Genomic DNA, 23,138 nt, shown 5'->3' with positions numbered 1-23,138 from the left:
CAGTCACTGGGTAACTCTGTGTTTCTATCCTATTCTGATGTCTGTGGGACCCTTGCTTTAATGAATTGCTTTCATACTAAAAATTTGTCAAGAAGACTGGTGGCTTACAGATAAGTAGGGAAAGACTCTCCATGTGGAGTGGGACAGAACATGAGGAAATAAAGTCTCATATCAGAAGATCCTTAGAGGTAACAGTCCAATCTGTCTTTTCTCTTAAGAGATTTGAGGAATTTCAGGAATGTCACAGGCAAATTTGAATGCTAGACAAAGGTGTTTGAAATAACCCTTTTTATCTTCACAATTCCTTATATTTATTGACTCCTTAAGCTGCCTTAGTTATTTATATGATGCTTGAGTGGAGTGGGCTTTAAATCACTTCAGGTATGTTACTGGTCTAAATTACTTTCTAGGGACACTTCCTCTCCAGGAACAAAAGAAGGAATCTTTACATATTAACCTTCCTCTTCTAAGCAGGCCTTCAGGAATGTAGCCTCCCATCCTCTCCCCATTGCTTGCCCTAGGTCAAGGGGAATGAGTGCATTTCTGTGCTGCCTGGATTATCTGCTGGCAGAGTATCAGGACATATCTCCCTAGTCTTGTATATGTTGTTAGGATGATAAAGCTCTGGGAGCTTTGGGCTCAATTTCTGGTTCTGTAGCAACTCCTCAGATTCTGCAGTAACTTCTCAGATGGTGTGGTGATGCAGCCAATATGTTAAAACATAATTAAATTAATTTTAGTAAAATTATTGATTTCCTGTATGGTAGCTTTGGGGAAAAAAACCTCCCAAACTGATGGATTGGAATATTACACAATCAAGTAACTTGTTGGTGTTGATGTTTTGCTTTTGTCAGTTGCTTTGCTTTTATCTCTTGATGGTTTCTTCCCTCTGAACTATTTTGCTGTTTGACCAGATGTGATATTTGGCACCGTTGCACAGAGTATTTAAGGTACTGAGTCTTTACTGTCTGCATTAAAAATACTAAGGCATGAACTAAGGCCTCCACCTTGGATTGAGCACTATCTGAATGCAGAGGTTTGTTAGGTTTAAATCCTGAAAAAAAAAAAAAAGCTAAGATGAAACCAATTTTTTTTTTCTAAATCTTCTCAACTTGTGTATCTTTAAGCTGAGCTAGCATTTACTGATTAGAATTATTCAAAAACCAAAAATTTTTTACAGTGTTGTTTAACAAATGATTCAAACCTGAGAATTTTAACTCTAGAAGCTAATAGAAGTAGACCAAAATAATTTGATTTTTGTCACTTAATGCCCAGATACTTTTTGAAAAAAAATCGTGTCCTTCAGTTTACAGTGTTCAGTTGTTTAAATCTGAAGTTCAAACTGGCAGTGATAAAAAGCAATTTAGATTAAAAATAGTAATGAATGTGAGGAGTTTTGTATACAACTTTATTGTCAAAGAGCAATAATGTAGAAATAAAAAAGTCTCCCTGTTAAACTTCATTACCATGTATCCTTCATTATTCTTATCTGTGCAAGACTGTGGCCTTCATATGAAGTATCTTCCTTCTCCGTGCTAGAAAAGAGAACACCCATTCTTATCTTTGTTGCTGGTCCTTACAGTTATTGCAAAAATGGAAAGCAAATTTTATGAAGCTGTGTATATTTTCTGTAGCACAGGCAATTTTTAAATGTATATAAATTTTAGAAAGGTTAGCTTATTTAAAAAAAGCCTTAATAGTATGTGTTGTTTTTGTATGTATGTATGGTTTTTTTCTGTATTCACATTGTATGTACAATATACATAAGTATTTGGTATAGCCCTCACTGTTGGGTTACAGTTAACTGTCAGAAGTGACATAGGTACAGCTAAGTCCCTCTGGCAGAGACAGACCACGTGGCTCTGCATGCTGTACAAATCATTGGTAGAACAGTGCCATGACACCTGTATGTGCTGAGCTGTGAGTCAAGCATTTCTTAAAAGAAAGACCTTCCTTGTCCCGCAGGTGACAGTAGTAAGAGAGATGTCCTTCTTTGCTGGCTTTCTGCCTGTGCAGGGATGTGCAGTAATTCTTCACAGACTTTTACCTGTGTGTAGTTAAGGCTTGGGCCACTTCAAGTAATGGATTTTTGTACACCAGAGCTTTGCAGAGTTTTGCAGTTGTCCGGTCAGTACTGTCTTCTTAGTAGTTCTTCCTGAATGTCAGTAACGGCTTACAAGATGCCTCTTAGGAAGGTACTTTTGCATATTTAATCACTTCGACACAAAATTCAACCCCTTTGAGAAGAAAAGAACAAGACAGCTGCTCTCAAGATACATGTTGCTATAGACAATCAGGTAGAAGATCTTAATTAAGAATACGATGTATTTTTTTTTTCAGCTGGTAGATTTTAATGCAGAAAATTGTAATGGTGTATGCATCTTTATTTAATTATGGTTATTCTAATTAGATATTTTTATTTCAGTATCATAACTGGGGATGATGAGAATGAAGAAGTATACAGTACTGAAGACTGTGAGTTTGCAGCCAAGAAAAGGAAAAAAGATCATTTTAGGAATAACACGGATTCACAATGTAAGGCTGGGTTTTTTCATTTATTTTAGAAGACTCGTGTAGGTTCAGAAAAATGTTATAATAGCCATTATTTTATATTCAGCTATAGAGTAGCCTTCCAAATTATGTCTATTTCTGTATTGGCAACAAATTCTGGTGTCAAAAGTGATATGTCTTAATTGAGACTGTGGACTAGTTTGAGATTAAATTCTTCTGGATGCTTATGGGAGCTTCTGCTTCCCAAAGCAGTTGGTTTATTTTTTGCTTAATTCAGATGCTAATTAGTTATACAATTCCAGAATCAGTTCAGAAATAAATATATTTTGTCATAGTAATGATATCTCTGGATAAAGACTCTATCAGTATTGAATTTCTTGGAGAGAAATCCCTTTAAAAAACTTAAAATATGAAAGCCATTTTATCAGTTCTCATATTTAAAAGATCACTTGTGCTTTGGGCTGCAAATGTGTATGGCAGCAAGTAACTTACTGAAGCAAAGAATGTGGTAGAGTAGGTAAAAAAGGATAAGTTGATTAGCAACTTCTTGGCATTTCTAATGCTTTGATCTTGAAATTATCTGTTATTTGTATATCCCCAAAATTCTTAGAGAGATGGTATTGCAGAAAGCTGCAAGCTTCTCCAAGCTTGTCTGAGTTTAAAGTATTTCAGAAGATTCAAGAGGCTGGATGTCTCATCTGACAACATGTGAGACTTGTGAAAGCTGAAGGTCTGCCTGGTTGCCTTTATTAGTCTTATATCCTTAACTTCCCTGCAGTCTCCTCCAGTTAGTTGAACCAAGTCAATGTAGAGCAGGCACCTGTACAGAAGAAAATGGATTACAGGGGCAGAGTGGCCAGGAACAAAAATGTTGTCCAAATCTGCTGTACTTTCAAATGCTGAGGAGCCTGTTGTATGGAAAAAAAAAGGTCAGGAATTATGTAGGACTACTGTTATGTCAGTGATTAGTCACAGCTGACAAAAGTTGTCATTCGTCTGCCAATTGTGTGCCACCTCTTCTGGTTTAAAAAAAAAAAAAATTATATAACTTTTCTGTTACTTTCATGAGGTCCATAACTTGTGAAATTTTTTTTTCTAGGCTTTATAAACTTCCTTCATTAAAAATGTTCTACTATCTTATGAAGCATTTTATTGAAAATTATATGTTTAGTTGAGTTTCTTTGTGGAAGGCATTAACTAATGTGGAAGCCTAAAATGCTTATATTTTGATTTTCTTTTAGGTTTTTATCGTGAAAAGTGGATTTATGTTCATAAAGAGAGCACCAGGGAAGTAAGTCTGCATGGTGTGGGTCGATTCCTACAGTCTTTGTGGTTCTTAATTGACAGAAAGCATATTGAAAAAAGCATTTTTGCCATGTGGTCTTAGGGCTTATGCTTTACTCTCTTCTTTGGCAACACTGGAGACCTGCACATGGTGAGGCAAAGGCAGCTGGCAAAGTGACTTCTAGGTAGGTCTTTGTGGCAGAGATGTGGGAACTTGCAAGGATAGACATACAGTTCTCCACTACTTATACAAGCCCATCTGTGTTTCTACTGCCTCTCTTTGAACTGAAATTGAAAGTATTTGCAAAACCAGAGAAACATCTCCAAAGAAGTTGCTTGCAGGCAGCCACCTGATATTTTGGAATCTTGGTGTAAATTTGAATGGAAGTAAGTAAAACATCAGTTTCAAACTTTACAAAGAGGATCAACAAAGTCCATATGCTTTCAGTTTGGGATAAAAACTGTATCATGTAACTGTAAAGGAAACATGAAAGCTCTTGGAATGACCTCTTGGAAAGCCAAGAGTTAAAATACATCCATTCTATGTAGAGATTAAACTCTTGAAGTTTGAGTTTCATCCTGTGCTGATTGCCATGGCTGTCTGGGATGTGTGGACCTTGAACACCAGTAAAGAGGTTTTACATCCACATAGTAATACCAGCCAGGAGAGAAGGATGGAGGTGAGTGTGATGATTGTAGTCATGCAGGCAAAAGTAGCTTTGCATTTTAGAGCTGAGAGAGACAATACAGAGCTTTTTACTCAGGAAGGGCATGCTATTGAGGAGAGCTTACACAAAGGACATACTGCAAGACTTTGCAGACCTTGTAGACCAGTGACCCAGAGACTGCCTGTCTATATCTGAAGGGTACTGTAAAGCCTTTCACCAGATTCACAGCCCTCTTTCTGCTTTATCTTCTAGATGAGGTTAACTTAGATTGGTCTGCAAAAGTCTCAAGCATGCTTTTTCCCTTTGTGCCATCTCAAATTAGGGTGAGAAGGAGCAGGGGGACAACAGACTGCCTGCCACCAGTCATTGTGGCCCTTTGAATGGTAATGGTGTTAAGCTGAGGTTTCAAACTATATAGAGGCCAAAATACAAATAGCCTAAAATCTCTCATTGGTGTCCTTCATAACCTGTATATATAGGGATTATTTTTTCCCCTACTTATGCAGAAGTTGGTGTACTAGTGATGTGTAAGTATTTGCTTTTGTTTCTTGTCCAGTCAGAGTGGACAAAATATTTTGGTTATCTTCTGATATTTGACTATTCACCTTTCAAGTTTATTTGGGTTTTTTAATTTAAAAAACAAAGTAAGGATGGTTAGAATTAAACACTAATATTTCAAGTTATTCTTTGTATAAATTTAAAAGCTTAGAGTAGAAGGTTCAAAAAGTAGCAAGGAATAAGCATACATGAACCAAAAATTTCAGAGCAACAATTTAAGCTAATCTAAAACATTATTTAGAGGCTCTAGTTTTTCTTACAGGTTCTGATCTTTCTTGATTTTGAAATAGCAGACTCACAACTAGGAAACATTTTTTTCCCAAACTGGATACTCGTTTTTGGGGCAAAATGACAAGTTAGGAAGGTCTTGATAAGGAACATATGAAACATGCTGCAGGAGAGAGCATTGAAATGAAAGAAAACCAAAACAAATGCATGTGTGTAGCTGAAATGAAATTAGAGATGCTTTTTGAATAATTTTGTCATGACGGTACACTGGGAAAGGTAGAGCTGTAGTTTCATAGAAATCTGTTCAAGGAAATGTCTCTCATGTTAATGTTTCAAGCATAACCTTATGATAACTGTTTAGCCAGAGAACAGCCACAAATATTTAAATTTCAACAAAAGTTTAGTTAACTGTATGTGTTCATTCACTGCTATTAGCTAAGCAAGGTGCACATATTGTGAAGTGTGCAGTGTGCTTGGATCTGAGCTGTATCAGCTGAATGAGCAAGCAGGACAATCCTGAATTTGGTTGTTAACTAATAGGCAGTAATTATCACCACTCTGCAGTGAATTGTTAACTGTCCTGTCCCACTGGGGCACATGCAGGGTAAGCTTTCATTGGGTCGCAAAAAGGAACATTAATTTGTACTGTCAAATTTGTCACCATCACATAATTTACCAAGGAAGTCTGTCTAGGAATGAGCTTCAAATAATTATTTATCCGCCTCCTTCCCATGGCTAATAAAACCATAGTAGCACACTGCTCTGCAAAACTATCTTTTACCAGTTAAGAGTTTTTTCCTAGCCTCAGTATATTTGGTCCTGGGCTCCAATGTGGCTTTGTGGCTCTAAATATACTGAGTTTACGTGATCTCATGTCATTTTGGGCTGCTACTACCACCTTAAGTCATTCACAACAGCCTCTGAAACTTCCATTTTCACATTAAGATGTGGAGAAGTACCAAAGGAAATGCAGTTGTTTTTGCTTGTGGTGCCTAAGCTTCTAGCACCAAAATAAATTCTATTTGATGTTGAGACCATTTGTTCTTCTGATCCCAGAAGCAACTAGCTGTGTTCTTACCCTCAAGTGTGAATCAGATAATTCTCATACTTGTAGGCTCAGATTGCTGTACAGGCAAGCTCTTCCTTGTGCATGGCAAATGCCAGCATCGTGGCACTCTGCAAGAGTGGAGTAGATTCCCAGGGAAATCAAATACCAGTGATGCCAGATTACACACTTAGTATGAATTGAAAGGCCTTGCCTATGTACCTCTTAGTTACAAATAGCATATCTGGTTTCATTTAATTTCTTGTAGAAAAAAGAACTCTTCAGTCCAGAGGCACTGTATTTCCAGGGAGCATGGTATCCATTAGCATCAGCTGCATGTCAGCGTGCTTTTCTGAATGTTTTGCTCAATTTTGTCTTTGTTTCCTTCCATTTAAAGTGTGTTTTTTCCTCTTGTCAGAGACACGGCTATTGCACCTTGGGAGAAGCGTTTAACCGCTTAGACTTTTCAAGTGCGATTCAGGACATCAGGAGGTTCAATTATGTGGTCAAAGTAAGCTCTTTATTTTATATGCATATTAGAAAAATGCATTTGCTGATGTGCCTGTGTGTACAAAAGGAGTATTTTTGCACTGAACAGGTAACGGTTTGTAATTGTGTAAATACCCTGTTCATATGTAATTTATAATGCAAGCAACAACTTTAAACTGAGTAAATTTTCTTTGGTGAAAACGCAGTATATGGCTGTCTGAAAGCCTATAGCTAGAGGGGGGATGGTGATGGCCAGTGTGCTGTGTATTTAGAGGGAGACATTGATGGTAGTTTCAATTGTTGTTCGCCAGTCTGGGTAATGAACTCTCTTTAAAGGTAAAACAATTTCTATACAACCAAAAATAGCAAAGTGTTACTCATCTTAAATATTTGCTACATCTTAAATATGCTTAAAATAACAATTTCCAGAAGAATACTTGATGTGTAAATATTTTGATATTTCGGTATCTTCTGCAACTTCTTACTAGTCCTGTGGCTGACTGCACAATTTTTTTATCAAGGAGAAGATATCTATGCATTTGTCTTTAACATCCCTTAAAACTTGAGACTCCAGCCTTAATTACCTCAATGCCTAATCAGCTGCCCATTTGGAAATGCTTGTTCTGGGGATACTGATTTCTTTCTAGCCCCAGGTTTATTTTATTATCTAACCTGATGCAGTAAAGTGCTTGTTCCAGCTCCTAGAGAAGCTCAAAATGTGAGTCACATCAGGACTAGAGTTCAGTTCTGTGGTGAGGCTGTTCACAAGTATTGTATTTGTTGGAATGCATCCAGAAGTTGAAAAGACACAAATAAAAATTAAATAAACATACCAGGAGAACACCCTTACCACTAGGTTGTGCAGTATTTGGAGAGAAAACACATTCTATCATTGCCTGTGAAGCTGAGGCAATGTATTGTACTTTCAGAAAAACAAGAGATGTGGAAACAAAGCAAAAAGAGTTTGCTTCCAGGGTAGTGGTTAGTGTACTTGCCTGGTTTGTTTCCCTTGCAGGGTTTCGGGGTTTTTTGGTACATGTATGTGTTGTGGTTTAGAACATTACTTTTTAATGCTGTTTTGGGAGAAGAATCAAGAGCTGTGATCTTTCCCAAGACTTCTCAGCCTTGAACAGTAGGAAGAAAAAAAACAAAGCACCTACAAAAGGTGATTCGTATAAATGGTGTCAACCTTGGGCGCCTCACTTGAAGAGCAAGCAGGTAAAAGGAATGCAGATCTAGAATTTTGCATTAGTTTTAGATGCTGCAGTGCCTAAACTGGGTTACTCAAAACAGTTGATCAAGTCAAAGTGCAAAGTCCAACATAAGCACGTTGACCAGTTTTTCTTCTGTTTGCCAAGGAATACAAAATGCTGGTTTAGTCAGTCAGGCTTAAGATCATTGAGGAAGGAGCACTACTTTTAAAATTCAGAAATTTGGCTTTGCAATCCAAACCATTAGTCTGTTAATAATAGACCCTAAGGAATCTATGTGAATTTAAAATAGTAGATAGACTTTCAAAATCCTCTAAATATTTCAGAATTTGTTTGGAATTTTTAAAATTTAGAATTGTTTTACAAATACAAAACTTTGATTTGTCTTTGCAGCAGTTCCCCTGAGGTGGTGGCTGCTTGTTGATAGCAAGGTATAAATCAAGAATACTTTTTTTTAAAGATCAGTCCCTACTCTAGTTCTTCTTTGATCCCAGGCCACCAAGATGATTCTCCAACTAAGTAAAAATACGCCATTCATTATTAAAAGTTAATATAGATGTCTGTCCAGGACCCTTTTAGGATGAGGAGTGAGGGGGAGAAGGTAGGATCAGTTAGATTTTTGTATTTGATGGTGCTGTAGTATATTGATAATTTCGTAGCTGTTAAATTTTGATACATTGAATTTGATATGGGTCGGTTTTTTCCAAATTTTTCCATCTGACTGAAGAGATGATCCATTCAAAGTTATAATCTGTAGTAGACAACATAAGCTATGGCTCTGCTTGTATCAGTGTGTCAGATCCTTGTAGTCCTCCTACCTTGCTTTTGCTAAAATTGTCTTAATCCTTGCATATTACCTTTCACTGAAATTGTAATCTTCATTAAAATCAGTCAGGTGGAATTTGTCTTTTGATTTGATCTTTAGACTGAGCAACATAACTGATTTTTTTTTTTTAATCAAGACAAATGTACCTACTTGCTTGAACTGGCAGACTGCCAGAGACGTCTAGGTATATTCCAAATTATTAATCAAGCTAATAGGCTTTGGAAAAGCCAACAAAAAGATCCTGATACCTGTTTATATAATTTTTGAGACAAGAGTGCTTGTATTTAAATACATCAGGATAATTATTTCTTTCTTTCATAGTACATAATGTTTTGTCAGAGATCGTGCAGAGAAGCCAGAAGGAACATTATTAAATCAGGGACAGAACAGGTGTATTCTTTCTTCCTCCCAAGGAAGATTAATGTTGAGTGAAGTGTCAAATTGGTGTTTTAGAAATGAAGATACAATATAATTTTTGGCAAGCTTGATCTCTTTCATCCTCTGTGCCAACACTCAATGCTACCCTACACAGGAACACTCTGCAGGTCAGTGGTGGGAGCACTCTGTAGGGAATGGTGTTTTCTGCTCCCTGCTTTCCCTTTCCAGTATGTTGAGAGCACTTGTTCTGAACTCACTGTTATAAAGTGCAATTGCAAAGCTCAGTGCCACACCTCTAAACACTGTAATAATGTCACAACATCAAAGTCTCTCATAATAAGAGACCATTTTTTGTTGAAGAGCTAATGGTTCTTATCAGCTACAAAAATGAATCTAAAATATAAAAGCAAATGTGCCAGAATGGAGCAAGGGCTGCCTCTAGTAGCTATATCTTGTCATTCATGTGCAGAAAGAACTTAAACTGTTTTGGTTTTTGCTCTAAACCATTCCCAAAGGAAAGTTACTGACATGGTTTGTACACTGCTGATTATAAGACCACTGTGGTTTATTCTACCAGGGACCTGAATGTAGGAGTAATACAGGAATTTTTTTTTCCCCCCTAGTTTAGGCAAAAAAGGGTATTTCCTCTCCATGAGTAGAAAGTAGTGCACTAAATCCATCACACTTCAGTTTGACCAGTATGATACCTTCACTCAGAAGCTGTAATTCTGGTAGCTGGTATCAGTTCAGGGTGATGTTCCTGGCCACCAAATCTGTCAAGGATTTCAGGATCCAGGTACATCCAAATTCACATTTGCATTTGTGAGCCCCTGAAACAGATTCTCTCTGTTACTTCACTACAGCTCATAAAGTCTGTATGTCATCTGCTTTGTCAGAGATAAGCACCAGTATTTGTACAGTATTTTGAAAATGTACATCCTTCAGGAATTGTTCATGGGATGCCAGTGGGAATGCCTAAAGCTTTCCACATATCTTACTTTGTCTTCTGAACTCTGTAGTTATATTTTCACAAAATGCCAGGCTGTTGTAGGTGAGTGTATGCACTAAGTGTGCATTTTAAATCATGTTTTACTTCCGTCCTTCTGACTTTTAATTTTTTATCTTAGCTTTTGCAGTTAATTGCAAAATCCCAGTTAACTTCACTGAGTGGTGCAGCACAGAAGAACTACTTTAACATTTTGGACAAAATTGTGCAGAAGGGTAAGACCCAAGGATTTTTAATCTGACTGTTCAGATTTAATTGCTGTAACTAAGCTATTAATTTTTTTTAAGTTTTATTACCATTTTTACATTGTAAGACATAGCAATAGCATGCTTAGTGCAAGGTTTCATACTTCCCATTGCATGATTGCAATAAGTTGTTTTCTGTTAGTTATTGAATAATGTCTATTGAACAGGTTGGTGAAATTAAGTGACATTTAGATTCTATTCAGAAATTATTGGTTACTGTTAAATTATACTCTTCACAAAATGTGAAAGCTTTTAGGTTAATAAAATGTTTGGGCTTAAGTTTGCATGATGTACTGAGACTCAAAATACATGTGTTTTGATTATTTTAAGAAAAAGACATTACATTTTATTGATTTTTCTTTTTTTCTGGTAACCACACTAAATGGAGATGTTATACTGTCTGCTTTGAACTGAAGAATTTGGATTTATAGCTAGCTGTTTGGCATTAAGTTTGCAAATGCATAGCTTGAAATGTTGCAGCAAATTTGCCTGTGAAATTGTTAATTATTGATCTTGTGTATATGGAACAGCACCAGTGAATGTCTTGGTGGGAATTAGGGCATTTTTGTACACAAACAACTGAGTTGTAATTAGTTCCTGTAGAAAAGGTGTTGATTAGCATGGTTAACTCTGTGAACCAAAACTGTATTTGGTTTGTTTTGTTTTCCAGTTATGGAAGACCAATATAATCCACGATTGATCAAAGATCTTCTACAGGATCTGAGTTCTACTCTCTGTATACTGATTAGGGGAGTAGGAAAATCTGTGTTGGTAGGCAACATCAATATTTGGATTTGCCGATTAGAAACTATCCTTCTGTGGCAACAACAATTAAAAAACCTTCAGATGAACAAGGTATATTATTAAATCATATTAAATAATATTTGGGGGAGGGAGATTATATTGAATATTGATTGAGGATCTGTAAGTGAACCAAGTTTCAAATACATTTTAAACAGTTTTACTTCTTTTGGTTTTTAAAGAAGTAATATGAAATTAATTAAATGGCATCAACTTAATTTTCTAATGTGTTAATAGCTTTTTGCTAATGAAAACTGCTACAATGTCTGTACTGCTGGTTTGTAGTAGAGTTAGAATTTATTTTCTCTCTCAAGTTAAAAAAAATTCTCTAGATTGTCAGATAGAGATGGGGGAAAACCCCCAAATTTTAAATTCCAAAATAAGTTTTCTACAAATGAAGAAATAAAAATCTAAAAGGCATTCTGGAGGTGTATCAAGAAAAGAGGAAAAAAAGAAATCATTCAAATAGCAATTTTGCAGATTTATTCATTAGCACAGTTGCTTTTGTAAAAAATAAGAAAAGATAATGACTTCAGCATCTGGATTCTCCTCATGTGACTGTGTTCAAAGCATGTGGTATGCACTATTCCAGGGTTTTATAGTGGAAACTTCTGATGATAAGCCGGCAATTTTTTCTTAATCTGGCTGGGTTACTCCTGGAAGAAATGCTATAAGATATCACTCACTGTAAAGTCATACAAGTGTTTTGTCTACTGGCTTTCAGCTATGAAATTTTGGAATTGTCCTTTCTATGTGAGCCGGTTATCTGAATAAACGAGCTACTTTTGGAATAGAAAGGAGAAATGAGGAACCTGGTCTCAGCAGTTTTCATGTGCCAGGCAACCAGAGCACAGACACTTCTGCACAGACAGTGCAGTTACTGCTGTGCTTGTTTCCTTCCAGCGTGACAATTCCCTCGGAGCTGTTTGACGTTGGCTGAAGTAGCCCATGAGAAATCTTGCATCTGTAGTGCTCACATATTCATTCCTCAACAGAGGAACAGCCCCAGCAGTCCCAGATGGCTCTGTGCAAAGTCTGGTCTATAAGTGAGGTGAATGGCTCGGAAGGAAACAGAAGTGCGAGCCCGCGGGTGCAGGGCTGCTGTGCTGCCACCGCCTTGGGCTGGGGCAGCTCTGCTCCCTGGCGCTGGCACTGCCCGTGCTCCCTCACTGCCAGCCGGGCACTGCCTCCAGCCTCCTGGGCCTCTGCCACCTGGCACTGTGGGCTCCAGCTTTAGTCGTGTAGGAGCTGTGGCGTAGCTTACCCCACTACAGTTCACAGAGATGTATAGTCTTAATGAAAACTTCTTCAGTGCTCTAATCTCTCAGCTCTGCAGATCTTCTCATTTATATATCAGGGGGAACTGTCTCCAGAGTTCAGAAATTATCCTGCTCTCTTCTGCCTCTGACTTCCATAATGCTTTCATTTTGTATCTCTGATCTTCAGTCCTGTATTCTGTATTCTATTCTGTGCTCTAGTTGTCTTAAGGCAAGTTGACATGTGTTTTGTTTCTTAATAAAAATTGAGAAACTGTAGTGATCCAACCAAGTTAGAAATAATTGGTTCATACCTTTACTGTAGTTAAGGGTTTAGCACAGTAAAGATGGAAATGACTATATTATAGTTTTCAAGACTGCATGATATTGAGAGAGCAGAAGTGTTTCAAAAATTATTTGAAATTTAAATAATGAATTTAGGATATGTTTATTTTAACAGTAAGAAAGCCATGAGTTACAAACTTACAGTCTGTTGCTCCTTCTGTACCATTAGTCATTTCAATTTTCAACAGCAGTTAGAGAATAGTTGTAGGCAAGAATTAACCATAGATTTTACTTAATGATTTGATAAAACTAAACTAAGACCTGAGATACCTCTAAAGTAAAGAATTTTATTTGTACTTTATACTGTAATGTTTTCTGTAGCTAAAAGTCTCCAACTCTTATTTCCAGCAAGTCAACAATGGACTTACGCTTAGCGATCTCCCTCTCCATATGCTGAATAACATCTTATACAGGTTCTCTGATGGCTGGGACATTATTACTCTGGGTCAAGTGACCCCAACTTTGTACATGCTTAGTGAAGACAGACAGTTGTGGAAAAAACTCTGCCAGTACCATTTTGCAGAAAAGCAGGTAATTAACCCTGGTTTTTGTATAAATGTAGCCTTTTTGATACTATATACTAATAGTGGAGCATGAACTTGCCTTTTTTGAGATTAAAAGTTTATCATTGCGCAGTAATCATGAGTTTTCTCTGTATTTGGGGCTTGATTCCTCCTAAATATTGCCTTCAGTATGTCTGTGAGTTTAGGATAACTACTGGGCTGTTCTTTCCATTATTTTTAAAAGTCTATTACAAGATGGGCTTTTTTAAAAGCTGCCTAACCAGTGTTGTAGAGGATACCTCTAAAGTGTTCCCCTAAAGTAGAGCTTGCTTTACTAAGGTAGGCAGACAGGTTGCTCAGACTTTTAACATACGTGAAAATTCTGGAGAAGCCAAACTGAATTTTTGCTAAGAAGCCTAGAACAAGTGCTTTGAAATTAATAACAAAAAGAGAAGTAGGACTTTCCTGTCACTTCCTCATAAAGAGCATTAAAGTAATCTAGGAATGACTCCAGAACTGTCTTTGTTTTCTCCCATTAATAAATGCTGGGAAAAAAGTCAGACTAGGTGAAAATAAACCTAAGAAAGTTACCTCATGAGAGCTGGAGGAAGAGCTTTTGAAGCCCAGTACATTCCGTACTGGAGGAAGCGCAAGTGCCCATTCTTAAAAATCTGACAGGTTGAAGTTGCTTGGTGACTACCAGATTAAGTATTTTTGTGATGGGTAAGACAGAACTGAAGATCAATTAACTCATGCACAGTTGACCCAAATAAGATTTTTTTTTTTTGTGACATGAAAGGTTTTAGAAGTAACTGTGGAAAAACTAGACAGACAAAAGCAAACTGAAAACCCATCTTCAGAAGCAGCCCAGAAGAATTCAAGGTGAAGTTACAAGGATAACAAATTTAAGCTTATGTAGCAGTTGAGTGGATTTTGAGGGTAGATGAGGTAAGCTCTATTGAACAGTGACAAAACTGGTTAGAGAGGAACTTCTTATACTAGGGTAATGCAGGGAAAAAGATCCTTGAGGATTTCAGTGAAATTAGCTATCTCTATGCCACATAAAGTACTCTTGTACAGTGTTTCCAGTATGTCCTGAATGTTCACATTCAATTTCTTACTAAGTTATAAATGATAGAAATCTAATGATTTTATTTATTCTGCCATATCAAATTCTGCTTCCTCTTTTTAAAAGTTTTCTGTCTTAATAAGCCACAGAATCACGTTAGGTTGTTTTTTTGTCTGTCCTCTGCAGTATATTTGTTGAACCATTGAAACAATCACAAAAACATAATTGATATCTGAAGAGCACTGTTGGAAAAAATAAGAGCCATTATGAAACAAAGTGAAGTGTAGCTGAAATCAGAAAAGCAGTGCTACTCTCTCCCCATCCAGGAATTGTCTTCTGAATGAAGAAAGCTCTCAATGTATTAGCATTAATCCACACTGAGTGGAACAGAAGTCTTTTATAAATACATAGTTAATAAACCTTGGCTGTCTCTCAAGCTGGGGGGAGATCGCTGTTGTGCATCAGCTAATCTTTACATGCAGATTAGGTCCTCAAGAAGTACATCAATCACTAATTATTGCTGTCCTTCTAGAAAGATCACAACCAAATGTGAAAAATAATCATGTATATGCTTTTAAAATTAAAGAGCTTTATATAAATCCATAATGCTTTATCAGAAAACCGCTATCCATAATGCACAATCGTGTTTCTAAATCTTATTCCTGAGTGGTTTGGGTTTTTTTTAAAGGATAAAATTAATTGCTTACAGCTCTAAATACTGTTTTGTTAAATGCTTCTTGACTATAATTAGAATAATATTGAGACAGTAGAATTAGATCAGCTGTGTATGGCCTAGTTTTTCTTGGCAAATATGCATTCTTCTATTTTTAGTCTTTGCCTTCTATCTTTTTTGTGGCCAGATCTCTCTCACTGCTTTGCAGAGATGTATGATGTCATAATACTGACTTCTAAGAATTCTAGTTACAAAACTTCAGTTTAACAACCTTCCCCCCACATTCCCCTGTCCTTTGCCTGCATTGACTACAGCAATTTTAAAGGAAGATATTAATTTTATGTCTAGTTTTGTAGGCATTTGATTCCATCAGAGAAAGGTCACATTGACTGGAAGCTGATGTACTTTGCACTTCAGAAATGTTACCCAATAAAGGAACAGTATGGGGACACCTTGCATTTCTGTCGACACTGTAGTATTCTGTTTTGGAAGGTAAGAGCTTTGAAACAGATAATCAGAAATAAGTTCAAACAGGTGATCATCTGCAAGGAAAAATATTAAGGTCATCTTGTCAGCTTTCTCATATGAAATGTGATTGGGTAACTAATATCTAACTTTAAAATAATGTATAAAACTTCCAGAAAATCCATATTAAATTCTAAAGTTGTTCTTAATCTTGCCTTCTTACTTCTTGATATCTGATAACCTCAGTACTTAGAATTGCAGTGAAAAGTGCCATGTGGAAAGAGTTACTGTCTACTTTTATTAATTTGATCTTATGGAAAGTTGTGAGGGACTAGTCTGAAGTTAGTGTTTTCTAATGATGCCATGATAATCAGTTCATCTCTAATGAGAAATAATTACTACATTTTTCCTACCACAGTGGTGTAGAGGTCTGTATTTTTATATTTTTGTTTCTGTCCCATATGAAGCTTGGAGGAATGTAAAACTTCATCCAGAGTGTGTTTTACCCTGGTCTTGAGGTTTACTATGAAGCATATGTTGTCTTACAGGATGATTTTAATTTCAGTAGGGCATGATTTTAATTTCAGTAGAGCATCCTTCTCTTTAACATGTGGGATTACATAGTCCTGCTTTTACTGTGTTGCACTATAACAAAGCCTTCTAATTAGTGAGACTTCTTTAATTTTGCAGCTGAAAGATCAGATATGGATAGTGTTAAGTGGACAGCAGAGTAAGAAGTGTTTGAGAAATCTTGGAAAATAATCATATTACTTGTATTCTAATTAACATAAATTAGTTGCTCTTGTGTGATATTTATATGATTTTTAAGAGAAGTTGTATGTCAGTGTGAGACTTTTTTTATTTTCCTTTGAAAAGCCTAGGCTGTTTAGCAGGGTAAGCTAAATCCTGCTAGAGATAGCATGTTCCTTAATTATGTTATCTTGAGTATTTTTGATATCATGGGAGCCCTTCCTGGTAGTAATGTTCTGCAAAATTAATAGTAGGAAAGCAGGTAGCCAGAATTGGCTTCTACTGTGAAAAGCCTGGACGTTTGCTGAAGGATCTGTGTCAAGAATGACTAAGAACCTTTATTGCTGTGGAGTAAGTCTTCAGCTTGTAGCTCCATATGTAGGGTAAAGCCTCTCTTTAAAAGGGGAGATTTCAAAGGTAAATACACAGATGCATTTAGATGAGCACTTGTGGTATCAGATTTCTTTGGATTGTCTGCCTTCACTGTGTAAAGAGTTGATGCTTTCTACACTAGATTTCTCTCATTTTGATCTTTGTATAATTTAAAGTACAAGTCTCTAATATTAGGAATTACTTTAAATGTGTTTGGAGTTAAATGTTTAACTTTGGAGATGGTGTGACAGGAAGAGGCAGTGAACCTGTGCAGGTTGCAGTAGTATTCCAGTAGTAGATTATAGTAGTCAAAGTGATAAGACACCTGTTCCAATCTACTGCTGGAATAATAGGGCTCGTCTTGGACTTTTAAATTCTTTGAAACACAGCACAGGAAGTTCTAAAGGTACTTTGGATTGATGAGCAGTACCTCCTAGATCACCATTCTGGTGCTGACTGCCTCATCCTAGAGATTTGGGCAGGTCTTAAAGTTACAGTGCAGTTATAGATCAGTTGTGTGCTTCTGCACAAAAATACTGGAGCAGGTGTTTGGGATCAGCTGTTTTAACAAGAGCACAGTCAGCATGTTGAGGAAAGCCATTATCCCTTTTCATGCTGCACTCATTAGACCATCTGGGATACTGCATCCAGTGAGGCTTCCAGTACAGAGAAGATCCTGGTAAACTGGAGGAAGTTCAGGTGAGGGTCATATAATCAGGGAGGCTGGAGGACTTGCCCTGTGAGGAGTGGCTGGAGGAGACTGCTTCAGAGGGACAGAAGAGCCTGCCATGAGGACAGCCAAGCAAGGGAACAGTTTGACAATAGGGCTGATGCAGCTTCCATCCTTGGATGTGATCAGGAACTGACTGAAAAAGCTCAGAGGAGCCTGGTCTGATCTCACAGCTTAGCCTGCCTTGAGCAGGAGGCTGGGCTGGAGACCTCCTGAGGTGCTCCTGACCTGATCATTCTGTGACCCTACACTGCAGTGTTCCTTCTCTAGTCTTGGCATCTAATAAGCCTTGTCTCTGTCTTAAAATAAATGATGATCAGGCTGAAATAGATTGTTAAATTAATTGATTTATGCATAATTGGGACCTTTATTGGCAGGGGCAGGTTAATTTTTGATCTGAAATACTGTCCCTCTTTTTACAGGGCAATGTGGGTCAAGTAGTGCTGGTCACTCAGTGATTAGAAAGATTGTTAAATTAAATATGAGTGCTTGACATACAATTGTATCTGTAATGCATAGCAAGAAAAACCCCAAAAAAACCAAAGCAAAAAGCCAACAAAAACACTTCCACCAAATCCAAATTTTAAAAGATAAATCAGTTATTTTATCGAGGGAAAGTAGCAAGTGTTTGAATCTTGAAACAAATGGAAGCACTGTATTCTTCAGATAGCTGATAATATGTAAAACTTTTGTTTCTTCTTTTAATAGTATAATTCTGAAGTCAGGCAACTTTTGTTTCCAAGGGCATTCAGAAGAACTTCAGGCATAGCTGAACTTCTTCATAGGGCATCTATTTTTATTTTTCTTCCCTCATTAAAGAACAAAGCAAGACATTGGAATAGTTGCAGAGAAAAAAGTGCTAAAGTGATCAGGACATGAAGAAGAACTAGGAATGATTAGTTTCTCTTAACTCAGCTGTGTTAAAGCTACCAAGGAATGTGACTGCTCTCCATAAATTGGTTTTGGAGACAGAGAAGTGGTGCATAAGCATGAGACTGCTTAGGGAAATGATTTACACTAAGGGACATCCACAATGCAAGTAAATTGTAGTTTTGAGTAAGTGTGCTGAGAGTTAAGAGTTTCTAAGAACCAAAGCCACAAGGGTCTGAAATAGTCCCAAAGCACTAGGCCTAGCTAGTGATGAGAAGAATTTTCAGCAGTTTATGAAATTGATAATATAATGTAATTGCTTGCAACATGAGAGGGCTACACACAGGAAATTCTTAGAGCCCTCTTGTTTTGTGTTCTTTTCAAAGAAGGCCTTGCAAAAGAAGGGACTGATGGCTGCTGAATCGAATTAGCTATTGAACTGTTGAAGTAGGGAAATGACTTCTCACTTTTTTAGTATGCTATAATAAGCATAGGGGATTTTTAACAAGTCTTTGAGCTTTTCAGGAAGAGGCATTTGTATTCCTGTACTTGTCTAAGATCTGTGACCAAAGTAAATTTATATATAGTACATAGGAGTCTCCTAAGTTCTTTGTTGGAAGTACAGTGGCTTTTGTACTCTTCTGTGTTAGGAGGGAGTCATAAGAAAATTTTCATATTGAATGTCTGTTTTCAAAAATGACTTCTTGTTAAAGGATTTGTCCATGATGAAACTGAGAAAAACACAATTTCAGTAGTGCGAAAGTAATGACTAATTATTGTGTGATGCCTTCGTGAGTGCTTTTGTGTGTACTATTTCTTCTGTTCCACTAGGCACCATTGCAATTCTGGCAGGTTCTTTTTTCTTAAGCTTACTTAGTAGCACTCTTCAGTTATCTCAGACATGGCCACAGAAGCTGAAATACCTTTTCTTCTTTCAGTTTCCAGGGCTTTATGAAAACAGTGTAAGCCCTTTGCATAACACTTGGTTTTAGTCTTCTTGGGATTTGTGCTGATTCTGGTTCTCACAAAGCTGCTTGTGATATGCCACAAGAATAAAAGATTTTTTCTAAATGGCTTATGAACTTTTGCTTAAATAAACCTTAACTCTGCTTCTTTTACTTTACGGCTCTCCTTCCTGCTTCCTTCACGATCTCAAAGGACTACCACCTTGCTTTGTTACTCCAGGTATTTCCTGTCTCATCTGTTTTCATTGCTGACTGTTCTGTAATGTTGAAGTAAATAATGTGTTCCTTTCTAATCATCTGATGCTCTTTGTTTTGATTTTTGTTTCTGCACATCAGTTTAGCAGCAGGAATAGTTTTGTTTCTTGTTGCCTTTTAGATAAAGGTAGTAATGAATTCCCATCTCAGTTTTTCATTGTTTTGTCTTTTATTTTTGCCATATTCCCTCTTAAAGCCATTTAAACTAGGAATCATAATTCAATTTCTAATGAGCATAGGTGTCAGTGAGATCAGCCAGATTTTGCTAAGAAATAGTTTCTCTGCACTCAGTGTTAATATAAACTGTTTTCTGTACTCCCTGATGTATTTAATTCAGTACTTAAATCTGAAAAGAGTAACATGTACCTCAGATAACTTTCATATGGAGGTACTAGAATTGATTTTATTGCACTTGGAATGCTGTAGTCATATTTATTTTTATGGAGAATCTCTCTGAAAAGGAATTCTACAAAACAGGCTGCATGTGACTTGGGATAGTCAAGGGAAGCAATTATATTGTTGCCTTCTGAATGAAGAAATGGTGAGAATACTTATGCAGTGCTTCTTAATGTCTAGCTATGCTAAATTTTGAGGGAAACAACTACATTTGCCAGTAAACACTCCTCCTGGGAAATTCTCTCCTTATTTTAAAAGAAGTCTGCTTTAGCTTTGATACCTCGAAATCAGTATGATTTAACACTATTAAATATAAATGCAATGAAAATATATTTCTCTTGAAAGGAGGAATACTCAATTACAGGGAAGTTATGATTATTCTTTTCAGTCCTCATCACCTTTTTCACTATAAAACTTGTTGTTTTCAATTACTAAAAACACCAATAAGTGATCTCTGAGATTTTTATTGTACCTGTAATTCCTGCCTAGGCAGAGCTTTCAAGAGTGTTTTTGTAATGATGTGCAAAGAAAGCAGATAGGATGTTACAAACTCAGTCTAAAATATTCAGGAGTATAAATTAGTACTAAACGAGGATAAACCCTACCTACCTTGCTTCCCAGAATTGCAATTCTGATGGTGCTTTTTCCTGGAAGCTAGGAAAGTAATGACATGACATTGACATGGCAATGGGTAGAGAAGATAATAGTCCATTAGCAACTACCTTTAAGAGTGTTTTCTGGTGTGGTGCAGCTCTTCCTTGCAGATGTCATCTCAAGATGAAGGTGTTAAGTTTAACACTGCTGGTTTTGGTCTTGGTCATTTGGTCTTCCTCATCTGCAGATTCCCCTAATAGGCAGTTCTACCTGGGTCTCTTTTTTCATGTGTGTGTTTGTTTTTCCCTCTATGTCATGAACCTAACAACTGTTTCTCAGGTGATGTTAAAGCAATTATTAAAAAGAGTGGGAAGGGGTTGACACCACATGGTATATTCATGTAGTCCTCTATAGACTTAATGGAAAAACACAGGTAATAAATCTATTGAGTAACAAATTGCACTGGAAAAGCTGAACAGTATTTAGAATGTGTTTCACCTGGTGTACTTTGGTGCTGCAAAGACTTTGGGTGGGAATGTGGCAGTGAGAAAAAAAGCCCTTAGAGATTCTTTCCTTCTGTTAACTGAACTGCATGTAATTTCACTTCCTATGGAAACAAAAGCAATGAAGACCACAGTAGTCTGTGATCAATTTGCCATGTATTTATCTAGTTTTCTTGCCTCACATGGTGAGTTCATCAATATTACTGGAAAAGGGAGAGAAACTCCTTAAAGCCTGGTGAGGACACTTCTGAGCCTTACAACACTGACCAAGCTGTTTAACTTCTCAATTGAACTGTCTGGGAACTTCTTCTCATTACACCTCTGCATTTCCCTCATTTAGGGGGTTCTAATAAAGTGCAAAACCTTTTTTTTTCAAAGAGGAATTTGAATCTTAAATAATCAGGCAGTTCTGCTGAGGTCAGTTTTCTGTAAGAGGAAAGATAGCACTGCAGGCTTAGTGAATTTGCAGAAAGCCTTTGCATCCTGTCTAACTTCTCAACTCCTAATTTGCCTAGGTGCCAACTTCTCTTTTAAGGCACTGCTTTCATTTCACTTGTGGAAAAGGTAGGAAAAGAAAGATATGAGGGGAAAACCATAATAAGGTAGAAAAGCTTCTAAGACTGGGAATTCAAAAATTCAAACTGCTCAGGTTTTTTGAGGAAGTATCTGCTGCCCATCATTTTCAAAGCAAGGGGGTCATTTTCCCCCAAAGCAATAGCTGACATCAGGCTTTGATTAAACCAACAATTTAGGTTCAACAAAGCAGGTGCCTTTTTGCCTTTTTGTTATGCTTATCAAAAAATAATGTATAAGGAAGATGATACTTTTTCAAGGGCACCAACTTGGGTTCTGGTTTTGGTAGAAGGAGAGAATTGTTCTTTGTTTGTTTTTTTTTCCTTTTCCTTTTCCTTTACTTGGGGGGGAGGGGAGACTGAATATGGAAAGAGAACTTACATATTTTTCTCCTTCATTTTTCAGGATACAGGACACCCCTGCACAGCCAGTGATCCAAACACCTGTCTCATGCCAGTATCTCCTCAGCATTTCATTGATCTCTTCAAATTTTGAGATGTTCAGTAGCTGTTCTCCTGTGTTTGTGGCCATTTTTGTGAAGAGTCAGGCAGGATATGTTATGCTTTTTGTGCAATATATTTAAGTGTAATGTTTTATTGTAGTTTAAAAAAATATATGGGGGGGATTATCAGAGAGGTTTATTTGGTGTATTGCTTTTGTGCAGAATAGAGAGGAGGAGAAGGAGAAACATTAAGAAAATTTCTTTGTCAGGAAATCTCCAGTGGACTTTTTTTCATGTCCAAGAAAGGCCACTTTAATCTCAACTTTAAATCCATGCTTTTGACGCCTTAATAGTTGGTTAAAATTATGTAGGGGAGTTTTGAAAATTTCATGGAAGAATTAACCTACTCTTGCAGGGACCAAAGGAGGGGTTTTTTTGTTAATCCTTCTTTCTAGAAGCCATGGCTTTCAAAACACCTCCATATAATTTGCACTATTATAAAGAATAGGCCAATATTCTCTTAGACTCTTACTACATCATTACAAAGGTGGCATTAATTATTGTGAGCTAGTGAATAAAATATAACTGGTTATATCTGCTGTTGAACCTATATGAATGAAGGAAAACAACCAATTTTTGTACATACATTATTCAAAAATATTTATTTTTCTTAAGGACTTTATTAAACATATAACCTATCTTAGCACATCCTGCAGAACTCATGACACCAATCTGGGGCTACTGGAAATCTTTCTGATGGTAGCTATAGCCTTCATTTATATGGAATGTCTACAAATGCAACTGCATTAATTCATCTTCTAAGAAGAAAACATTATTGAAATTTAATGAGAATGGAGTTGCTTATTTCTAGACTGGTACAGTGGCAGAACACTACCAGCTGAGGTTCTAACCTGACAAACTACGGGAAACACTGACAGTCAGTCTGAGCTGGAGCACCTTCTGCCAAGTTAATCAGATGATCAATTCTCCAGGAAGCTGTTTTGTTCTATCCTGTAGAACAAAATAAATTACTTGGCTTAAGCAGGTAAAGGAAAAATTATGGAAGTTTTGGGTTTGTCAATGAAATTTAACAATATGTAATATACAGAAAAAATAAATAATGTACC

General features: G+C 36.8%; 1 protein-coding gene across 3 annotated transcripts in view; it reads left to right on the top strand.

Annotated features, from left to right (window-relative positions):
* The window catches only part of FBXO25 (F-box protein 25), a 30,500-nt gene extending 7,362 nt beyond the window's left edge, over positions 1–23,138 (top strand). For 2 of the 3 annotated variants that reach the window (XM_082302377.1, XM_082302378.1), the window contains exons 3-11: positions 2,426–2,535; positions 3,753–3,802; positions 6,713–6,805; positions 10,326–10,419; positions 11,120–11,304; positions 13,200–13,382; positions 15,445–15,588; positions 19,442–19,468; positions 21,975–23,138. In XM_082302377.1, coding sequence (XP_082158503.1) covers positions 2,426–2,535; positions 3,753–3,802; positions 6,713–6,805; positions 10,326–10,419; positions 11,120–11,304; positions 13,200–13,382; positions 15,445–15,588; positions 19,442–19,468; positions 21,975–22,064 — 976 coding nt within the window. In that variant the 3' untranslated portion in view covers positions 22,065–23,138. The remainder of the gene's footprint in view (positions 1–2,425; positions 2,536–3,752; positions 3,803–6,712; positions 6,806–10,325; positions 10,420–11,119; positions 11,305–13,199; positions 13,383–15,444; positions 15,589–19,441; positions 19,469–21,974) is intronic. The other variant, XM_082302379.1, reaches the window with a different exon arrangement.

The sequence above is a fragment of the Coloeus monedula genome (genome assembly GCF_965178545.1).
Source record: "Coloeus monedula genome assembly, chromosome: 2".
Taxonomy (NCBI): domain Eukaryota; kingdom Metazoa; phylum Chordata; class Aves; order Passeriformes; family Corvidae; genus Coloeus; species Coloeus monedula.
The sequence above is the reverse complement of the archived record's forward strand: the minus strand, read 5'-3'. Positions and strand labels throughout refer to the sequence as shown.